Source organism: Magnolia sinica, chromosome 16, assembly GCF_029962835.1.
Source record: "Magnolia sinica isolate HGM2019 chromosome 16, MsV1, whole genome shotgun sequence".
Taxonomy (NCBI): domain Eukaryota; kingdom Viridiplantae; phylum Streptophyta; class Magnoliopsida; order Magnoliales; family Magnoliaceae; genus Magnolia; species Magnolia sinica.
The window spans coordinates 3,249,019-3,259,755 of NC_080588.1; the positions used below are offsets into that span (position 1 = coordinate 3,249,019).

The window sequence follows — 10,737 nt, forward strand, 5'->3', positions numbered from 1 at the left end:
GAATAATTTCCAACCCTTCGTTGATAGCGACATCCCACCCTTCTCATGGGTTTATCTAAGTTAAGGATATCATTGTGTAAGAATAAGTCTTATCCAATCATCAAGTAGACCACACACTATAGAAAATGTCTAGCCATTGATAAAAAATAAAATACAAGTATAGTCCACCTAATGAGTGGATGTGGCTGATTTTTGTAGAAAATAACTCATGATGCAGAAAACTTATTACATAGATCAGATGTCACACACATGAAAGGTGGAAGCTGTCTACTGAATGGGCGGTTTGTGATGGGATGGAATGGACATGAGATCGAGGGCGGGCTCAGAACATAGATTAGGTGAGATTAGGTGATAAAGAATTGCATTTGATCTCATGTAAATTCCATCCAAAGCTTGAAAATGATGCAATAAAGTTAGATTAATTGATTATCATACCAACCAATCCTAATAGTACATATTGTAGGATTCTCATCGTATTTAATCCATTACATGAATGGCCTCATTTTGATGTATGCATTTTATCCGCTCCATTCATTCACATGCATTTATTGTGAAATTTAGTCAATTTATTACAATTTCACGTTAAGTCGAGTTTTATTTGATACAATGGTGTTTTATTATTATTTTTTATTTTTAAATAAACTTATTTAAGGATTAGATGGTCAAAATCTTGTGGTGTTTTGGGACATGTAATCATTGTACAATAATGATATTAATGGATGTGGATTCCCTACTAAAAGTTCCTGTTCTGTAAAGCTAGGTGGGGCCACTACGATGATTGTTATAAATTTATCTTGTATATCTAATTTCTATTTTGGTGGCTTATTTTAGAACAATTAAAAATTTGCTAGAACTAAAACTTACAGAGGTGCATGAGAGGAAATAGTAGGTATTGATTAACAGAAACAATTGTGTGATAGTTAAAAATTTATATCAAGCTAAGTTTTTAGTATTTTTTTTTTATAAAATAAATAAATTCATGTATGTGATTTGGATGGCATGTAAACATTAAGATAGATTTCAAGAAGATTTCAACCGTGTATGTTTAATTTTTCACCTCTCCTTCTCATGCAGCTTTTTAAGTTTTAGATTTACTTTCTTGTCGCGTGCTTTAAAATGAGTTGGAAAAATGGATGGATAAGGTAGATTTATTCTGGCCCATCAGAAAAATAGATGGATAAGGTAGCTTCCCCTCCCCTCCCCCCTCCCTAGCTGCTCAGTGTAGGAATTTATGTGAGGGCTTTTGAAGTTAATTCATCTTAATTTCATCTCTAAAGTAATTTCATTCTATTTAATTCCATGTTCGAAACACTCCTGGATGAGTATAAAACTCCGTACTCTCTTTGGGCATCAAAGTAATTTTCCTTTTGAATGCTTTATCTACTGGTGTAATTATTTCATACTCGGTCGGCGTGTGACGTTGATACACAAGTCACTCCAAATGATATACGTGGCATGTATTAAGAAAATTCAAACCGTGTCAATTGAGGAGCCGGCTTTCGCAAGTTACTTTCCAAAAAGAAAAAATTAGAACTGTAGAGAGCCCGTACTTTGCCTTTTATTTTTTTCCTACTCGAAAATTTATCTCACTAAAATAGATTGTTAGTACATAAAAGTAGCGTTTTTATGAAAATACCCTTAAGTAAAGCGGCTGAAAAAAATAAAAAGATAAATAAAAATATTTTTATCTTTTTGGATCTGTCAGTACCAATAGAGGTTTACTTTAATGATTTAAGTTTATTTTGGGCCAATGAAAAAAGATGAATAGTTCGTTGGGTCTATACGACGCAAAATCCCTTCCAAAAATCATACTGGTCCACAATCTTAGCCGCTGACTCATCGAAACTTGTTTGCGTAGGTAGGATTAAGGCATATCTTGGATCTCGAACCGTCCAATAAATGTCCACTAATCTTATAGTTAAATAAATAAAAGTTTTCGTAGATTTTTTTTCATGATACATCTAAGATATTATACATAATTTGGACGGTTTAATTTGATTAATTGGATTTTACACATGGAAATTGGAAGTGACTTTGTATCATCCATCACAGTCTGCCAGAGTATCAAAGTTTTTCTCTTTTGTAGCTTTCTTTATTTTTCGTCTTCGTCTGTGGAGTACCCTTTCAAAATCCATAGAAATTGCTTAAAATTGTGTGAGAAAATCTAAGTTACTGTGATATTCTTTCCCTGTTTTACTCCTTGGATTCTGGTACTGATTCTCTCTCTATCTTTCTTTCTCTATCTCTCTCTGTGTCTGTCTGTTTGTCTGTAGCTTTATCTGGTGTCTGTTCATGCTTGCTGCTGTAACTATTGTTGGGGTCTTGAGTTTTGGAATCTGGGTGTTGTGAATCCATCTGTAGTTTGTAAGGTTTGTTGGGTCGCAAGAATCTATCTCAAAATCAAGGATTTGGGGTTTGAATTTTGTGTTTTTTTTTTTCTTTCCCTTTTTTTGTGTTTGGATTTTCTTTTCTTTTCTTGGGGGTTTAAGACTCTTTACTAATCTTGTGTTTGGATTTTGAGTTTTGGGTTTGTGGGTTTTAGTTACCTGTTTGTACTTTTACTTTGGGTTTGTGGGTTTTTGTTACCTCTTTCAGTAGTCTTATTTCTTATTTATTTATTTATTTTTTCGTTTTTCTGGTTTAAAAATCTTTCAGTAGTCTTCTTTTTGGATTTTGAGCTTTTTCTTTTGGTTTTTAGTTTTCTGTTTGGCTTTGGGATTTTTTTTTTGGGTTTTAAGATTCTTTAAATAGTCTTTTGGATTTTAGGTTTTAAGATTCTGTTTGTTGTTTAATCTTTGGGTGTTTTTTTTTTTTTTGGGTTTTAAAATCTTTCAAGGGTCTTATTTTTGTATATGGAGTTTTGGGGTTTGTAGTTTTAATCTTTGGTTTTCTTTTTCTTTTTGGGTGTTTCGAATCTGTCGGGAGTCCTATTTTTGGAATTTGGAATTTGGAATTTGGGGTTTTGCCATTCATTCAGGAGACTTATTTTTGAATTTTTAGTTCTTGGGTTTTGAAGAATCTCTGTAATTCTAAGTTGGGGGAGTTTTGGATTTGAATTTTCCGCTCTTTTTAGGTCTTAAGATATCTTTTTCTATTTCCAAGTCTGGGTTCTGAAATTTGAGTTTTTGGACTGAAGAATCAATTTGCAGTTGCAGTATTAGCTGAATTTTGTATCTTTATGGTTTTCAAGGACTATTATGTAAAAATCTCAGTGTAACTTCTACTAGTTTGAGGGCTCTGTCTATCCTTAGCTTTAGCATATGGGGTGTAGTTTTTGCATTTTTGGGTTTTGTTTTCAGTAATCAGTTTGCAATTTCCATCCTTCATTTTTAGTTTTTCCATAACTCGATCATTTTTAGTTTTTCCATAACTCTTGTTCATTTGATCAACAGGTGATTCCCTCTGGTTCTGATAATGGATTCCCACCGCCCATTCTCGCAGTCCTTTACAAACTCATCCGTTGTTGCTGAGTCAGAAACGCCAAGGTCAGAATTCTCTAACAGTTTCTCTTCCAGAATGCGTGTCCATCAGAAGGAACCAGTGGATGAAAATTCAGATGGTTTCATCGGCATTCTCGAGATTTTCATACATCAAGCTCGAGATATCCACAACATCTGCATTTATCATAAGCAAGATGTTTATGCCAAGCTTTGCCTCACAAGTGATCCGGAAGTCACTGTCTCAACCCAAATCGTCAATGGGGGTGGGAAGAATCCCGTCTTCAATGAGAACCTTAGGCTCAATGTCCGAACGATTGAGTCATCGCTCAAATGCGAGGTATGGATGCTGAGTAGGGTGAAAAACTATCTTGAAGATCAGTTGCTTGGGTTTGCGTTGGTGCCTTTATCCGATGTGCTTGTCGGGAACGGGAAATTGGTGCAAGAATTCTCATTGTCTTCGACTGATCTTTTCCATTCCCCAGCGGGTTTCGTCCAATTGTCCCTTTCCTATAACGGGTCTTCGCCAGATGTCTTGGCTATTTCTGCACCACAGTCTTCGGTGGGCCAGGACACTACCATACTTGATTCCGAAGCAGAGAACAGTTCACTCCCGAGCGAATACACTAAGATTGAGTTCCCAGATTTGAAGATGGTGAATGAGAATCAGCTCATGGTCTCGGAGTATTTTGAGATTCAGTGTGCCAATTTGGATTCCCAAGGCTCTGAGAGCTTAGCCACTTCGGATAATGATAATCAGCTGAGTTCGGAAATTGGAGTCCATGCTGTGGAAAGCTTCTCGACAGGTAGTCTTGATTCCGTTGAAGCTTTGAAAAGCGATACTCCTCCGAGCAGTGTTTCTACAAATGGATCTCCGGCTGCTTCCATTCCTGCAACTTCTCAATCGGTCTCTGGTCCTTTGGGAGCTTCTAAATCTCTGAATGAAGACAATGTTTCACCTCAGGAGGTAAAGAGCACGGATGTTGCAGAGGGGGAGGCTGATTCATCTAGTGGGCCGCCAAACAACACGTTCGCTCAATCCGTTCTCAATATGAAGGTGGAGCCGGAGCAATCGGTTGTGCAGCAGGAGATTATCGATATGTACATGAAAAGCATGCAGCAATTTACAGAATCATTGGCAAAAATGAAGCTTCCAATGGACATTGAGAACGGCAATACCAATTCAGAGAATGGAAAGTCGAGTTCTGATCAGAAATTACAGGCATCGAAGGGCACTGGCTCGAGAGTGTTTTATGGAAGTAGAGCTTTCTTCTGAACTTCTTTTGGCTATTTTGGAGGGACATATACAGGTGACTCTAGAGTTAGCACTGATAGTATAGTAAGGGAGTGTTTTGTTTCGTGTCTTGAATAACTTCAGAGGATAGAGGCAACACGACTTGTACGTGTTACAAGCTTTGTGCTATCAGAACTGTGATATGTATGCGATTATCTTATCTTTTTTATCCTATGTTTTGTTTTCAATCCATGGCTTCTTCTGTTCTGCCTTTCACTATTGATTTATGTGGATGTTAGTTTTGTTAGGTAGTTTTATGTTCATTTGAATTTGAACTGGTTACTGTATCAAAGTCGGTTTTCATTGCATAATCATTCACCAAGATACCGGCATGGAAAAGCAACCCTTTTTCATTAGACTACCCTTTTCTTTTTGATGTGCAACAAAAGCCTCTACTATATATGATGCCAGTAGCTGTGGACATTTTTGCCGTTGCAATCGGTCTTCGCATCATTGGTTAGAAGAGGGCAAACACATCATAAAAAATTAGCTGCTTGGCAGGGAACATTTGATTTATGGAACAACGAATGGCATAGATTGCACCCTCCTCCTTTCACTTCTTTTAATGTGCATAACTTGCACCGTGTGTGTATTTGCATGAGCACGACACATTTAATTAGGGAGACCACGCGACAAAGGCTTTGTGGGGCCCACTCTGATGACAGCGTGACATTCACTCTGTACGTTTGTTACGTTTACTCAAGTTAGGATGTCAGCCCAAAAATAAGGTGAATCAGGGACTAAAGTGGGCCACAACAAGGGAAACAATGCGGATGAGTCACCCACCATTCCCTTCTATTGTTCTCTTTGTGCAGCACACACTTCCGAATAGCCCCTACCTTTCCCTCAGCTTCTCTCTCCTATTTTCTTTCCCATCCAAATCTCTCCCTATTTTCTCTCTATCCCCTCATTCCATGCGTGCTGCACGTGCCATACTCCCTAGTTTTATTAACCCAAAGGGCTAGAAAATACACAGATCCATTAAGGCAATGCAAAAGAGCGGCCCATACAAATGAGGGCCTTGGGGCTCCTTAATCCTTAGAAGAATCCATAATACATTTGGCCTCCTTATGAGCAAGGATGAAAGAAATGTCCATTAAACGAGATTGAAGCCTAATGGAGTTGGACATAAAATGCTAACTCCCAAGGAGGATCATATTTTCTGAATGGCCAAGCAATTGTATTGGAAAAATTTCCCTCCAAAACTCCTGAGTGACCAATACAATCAATAAAATTGTGTTCCCGGTCTTGATGGTCAATGATTCCGCCCTATTGAGTTTCTGGTGTTGGTTGGGCTGTAGAAGGAAAGTTCAATGATACAATGTTCCTCTCTCAAAACCTCTCCCATCCCAGGCACCCTCAGATTTCCTTTGGAAATCCCATCATTGTTAAGCTTCCATTTTCCTGGAGGAGGGACATTCCAATCGGCATTAGCTGGAGAAGGCTTCCAAAAGTTGTCAATGAGTAATCTCCAATTACAAAGGAGGTTGGATTTTGAAGTCTCCTTAAAATTCTTGGACAGATGGTCCTGATTAACCAATGACCCTATTGCTTTTTCAATCACTTCCGATACGTGATTGCTTAGACTCAAATATCCTACCATTTCTTTCTTTCCATATACTCCACATAATTGATAGCAGGAACATCCTCCATAATTTTTTTCTTCTAGATTTGGATGGTCCACGATTCCAACCAGTCATGAGATTTGACATAGAGCCACGAAGAATCCACTTGATTTCAAATAGGTGAAAGAAGGACCATATAGAGGCTACAAAGCAATGAAGAAAGAGATAATCTACCAATTCTTCCTCATTAAAGCACATTAAGTACATATTTGGATGCGGGCACTTTCTCTTGAATCTTGTTGTCTGTAGGTGCCTAAGAAAATGCCTCCACTTGAGGTAGAGCATATGTGCCACAGACTTTCACCTAAAGAGGCTTAGGAGATACCGCTAGACACAGCCTTTAGAGAATTCTTGGACGAAAAACAACCTTTAGGATAGGGGTTCCACCATCAAGTGTCTTCTTTAAAGGTAAAGCTACCCCATTAAGGAGATCCAATAATTCCAAAACCATGGAAATTTCAAAATCCCAAAGTTTTTATTTGAATTGGAGATTCCAGACAAGTTTACTGTCTACCAGATCATAATTCATAAGCATCTTTTATAAGCATATTTCATGTAGCAAGAAATGGGGCCTTGGAAACATCACAGCTAAAGAGTTCTCTTCATCCATAGATCTTCCTAGAATCACACTATCACCTTGGCCCACTTTGAACTGAACTCCTTTGAAGATTTGTCTACTCTTGAAGATGTCAAACATTGCTATTGCTTGCCAAGCAAAGGATTCGTTCCCCCTTGTAGCTGTTAATGGAGACCAACCACGTAGTTTGATGCAATTACTCTTCATCAAAAGGCCGTTTTAGCACTTCTGAATCTCCACCACCATTACCAAGGAGAGTCCAGTCCTTTCCTTGATTCCACCCAAGCCAAGACCCCCTTCTTCTTTCTGCCTTTGGACTTCCTCCCAATTAACTGCATGGTATTTGTGGGTTTCCTCATCGCCTTTCCACAGGAAGTCTCTTTGGATTTTCTCAAGTTTGCTTCCCACTTTGGAGGGGGTTTGAACAATGATGAATAATACATAAAGTCGATGAGCATTATTCTTCCTCCACAGGAATATATGAATGCTTCAATGCTGATAATTTCTTCTTAAAATGTTCAATCACAGGGTCCCAAGTGGCCAAGGATTTCAGATTTGCCCTGATTGAGGGAGTGAGAAAGCTCTATAACCTAGAGTTTGGCAAGGATGCTTGCTTCCTCCTCGGAAATGCCAATTCCCGTGATGGCATTTTTACTGAAATTGATTTGGTGTGGTTTGGATGCAACAATAGGGAATTTAAGGTAAGTCGAACTTGTGGAAGGTGGCATTTCCTAATGAAACTGGACTTGTGATTGAGTGGGCATAGGGATAATATGCATAATAAAAATTGCATTTGCACCTTCATGAAAATGGCCTCTCTCATGGAACTCCTTAAGTACCTCCATGAGATCTCCTTGGTTCACCTCCTAACAGTCTTGATAGAATGCCATTGAAAAACCATTGGATCGTGGTGCCTTTTCTCCTTTCATCTCCATGACTAGCCCTTTCACCTCCACCTCAAAATCTCTTTCCAACCATGATACTGTATAGGTGGGGATAGGATTGAAATAGGAGTCATCCATAAGAGGTTTATCAACCTTTCCTTTTGAGTTCGAACACCAAAAGAAGTCAGTCAGTCACTACTCATTTCCCATTCAATATCCTCTTGACCTTCTAGAATTTCATCACCCACCATGAGAATGGCGTTTGAAAGAGAATCAAAGTGTTGAAATCACCATATTCATCACCCACCATGAGAATGGCGTTTGAAAGAGAATCAAAGTGTTGAAATCACCATATTCTCCAATCTATCTTTCATCATGATGGGAATAGAATCGTGTTCTTCCCAAAATGCTTCCTTTTCAGTAGGATCAGTGGGCCATATACATTAGAGAGGGACCATTGAAATCCACTGTCCTTCAAATAGAATTTTGTTTGAAATGGAGAATTCGCCCATTTATTTCGCAATCATATCAACTACATCGGTATTCCAAATCATAATCCATCCTCCCGACCTGCCTTGTGAAGGGAGAATGGCCATGCGTATACCTTCAGTCCCCATAATTCTCGAACTTTTGATTCTTGTATGAGAAGGACGTGAAGCTTGACCTTCCTAACAAACTCCCGCACAAGGAAGCGTCTTCTGCAGTCCCCAAATTAGATTCATTCGATTGCATGGGTGATGACTGGAGCCCACGTTCATTGTGAAATGCAAGATAACATGGCAACGAGCAAGCGAAGCTTAAAGATCTAGCTACTACAGATGCTACATCTCCATTCTGCTGCATCTTCAAAATGTCTGAAGTTCTTGCTCATCTCTCCATAGCTGGGAGTAATTTGGTTATTCTTTGAAAAATGAAAGTAGATTTGTTTCCAGACCTTGACAATGAGTGCCCAACCCAAGTCTTTCCTTTAGACGGGAATTCCATTTTAGTCATTGCTTGAACAAACAAGCCATTTCATTAAGTGTAGCATGTGTGAGTGATCCAGGGTTCAATCCCTGGTAGTGTTACCTTTCAAAAAAGAAGTCATTTCATTAAGTGAACGAACACATACTAGGATTGACAACCTATGCTTGATTTGCAAAGTTGGAAATTCTAACTTCTTAGATGCTCTGAGCAATGTGCCAACTGGTTTCCAGTCCACATGGAGGAGGGTTGATGTCTGGTGGGCAACTGGTTGCTTGTTCCTGTTTTGAATCTTAATGATTGTAGAAACATGATTTGTAAAGCCAACCCCAAATATCTGGGATGGTCTACGATGATGATGATGACGCTGATGACGATGTTAATGTGATTAAATTCGATAAAATCTGAGTAAATTTCTCCAGTTGCCAATATTTTTTACAGACGCACACACGCACACACTCACACACTCACGCCGTAGTGGGATTTCACCACCTATGGGTACTCTAACCCTTGACCTGGTGTTGAAACTCTTGTGAGTCTACCACCAGGGCAAGAGTAAGGACCCTCTCCGGTTGCCATTTGGTTTTTCTTTCTGAGCCTATTGGAACAGACCCGGATGCTGTTTCTCATCGTGAGGAATCTGTTAGCATTCTGCCTGTCTATCGGGTTGATGGAAGGTTATTTGGATTGTGGGTCACTTTGGTACATGGTATGGGAATGGGTATGCAGTACATTTCTTCCTCCAATACATGGTATGCTAAGGGTAGGATCATGTGCGTCCCTCCAACACATACAATGCATGAAATATAGTTTTATCACACACACACAAGAGAGAGAGAGAGAGAGAGAGAGAGAGAGAGAGAGAGAGAGTCCTAATCGGTGCAGTTCTTGGTCTCCATTGCACAGAGCCACTGATCAAACCATTCTACTTTACCTGATCTTATGAGGAAAGTAGACTTAGATGGTTTTGTCATATGCAACAGAGACTAAAAACTGCACTGGTTAGGAGTAAGTTGATGCAAGTTGAGGGTCCCTCGCGAACTAATGGATGCAAACAAATAGTGTGTTCTTCTACTAAAACGGGTTGGAGCGTCCATGCGACTGATTTGTTTTTGAGCAAATAACAGAAGATTTCGTTAAAATAACAGAACTGTGAGTTTCAACATGAGGTCATGGGTTCGAGTACCCATTGTGGTGTGAGTGCGTGGGGGTGTGAATGCGTGTGTAAAAAAAAAAGCAGCCAGAAAAACATAAAGGAACCTGGGCCTGATCTATGCAGGGTGAATATTCAGTAGTTCTACATGACTTCTCGAAGTCTTTAAATATAGTTGGTTCTTTTCTCCTGAATTTTACTTTAAGCACTTCCTATTTTAGAAGCAACCTATTGTTTGGAAAAGCTCTGTTGCTATTTATTGAGGTAATCCACATCTACGTGATGAAAAAGAAGGGTCCACGAGGCCATGACAAAAATGGGACATTGTGATAATCTATGCCTAAGATGGATTTGGCATTCCTTAATCATCCTTACTTGAAATTGAATGGGTATATGGTATGTATTGTTTGACCCGGCATGGGTGTTTTATTTGATTCGACAACATGTAGTGGCCTAATAATAAGATGGGATCTATAACCAGTCTATAAACTTTTTCGGATCTGTTTGGGTAGGGGATCCTGCTAAATCAGGATCAAGCCTAATCATGATTTTTGTAGGCCCCACTCCTTTCTTGTTAAATACACTGCCCTAAAGTGGCGCTTTCCTTTGTATAAGTGCAATTACTGCCATTTCAGGAAAAAAGGAAAAAACTCGAAACTCTGCTAATTGCATTTATGCAGAGGAAAGTGCCACTTTAGTGCAGAAAATGCTACATGGAGGGCATGGGGCCCACCAAAATCGAGATTATAATTAATCCCAATATGCGGTATCTCCTATCCAAACGCACATATTTTCTATCTGAAG

At 39.0% G+C, this 10,737-nt stretch overlaps 1 protein-coding gene across 2 annotated transcripts; it reads left to right on the forward strand.

Moving 5' to 3' along the window:
• Positions 1–2,067: 2,067 nt before the first annotated feature.
• LOC131228633 (uncharacterized) lies at positions 2,068–4,921 on the forward strand. Of its 2 annotated transcripts, none has more exons than XM_058224422.1 (2): positions 2,068–2,210; positions 3,393–4,921. In XM_058224422.1, exon 2 carries the CDS (start codon positions 3,415–3,417, stop codon positions 4,711–4,713), a length of 1,299 nt encoding a protein of 432 aa, XP_058080405.1. In that variant the 5' UTR covers positions 2,068–2,210; positions 3,393–3,414; the 3' UTR covers positions 4,714–4,921. The 2 variants fall into 2 exon arrangements, with proteins under 2 accessions (XP_058080405.1, XP_058080406.1); XM_058224423.1 differs by lacking the exon at positions 2,068–2,210 and adding an exon at positions 2,218–2,369.
• The last annotated feature ends 5,816 nt before the right edge of the window (positions 4,922–10,737 follow it).

Excerpts from the sequence above, each read along its gene's own strand:
- LOC131228633 (XM_058224422.1), top strand. The coding sequence starts at position 3,415 with ATGGATTCCCACCGCCCATTCTCGCAGTCCTTTACAAACTCATCCGTT.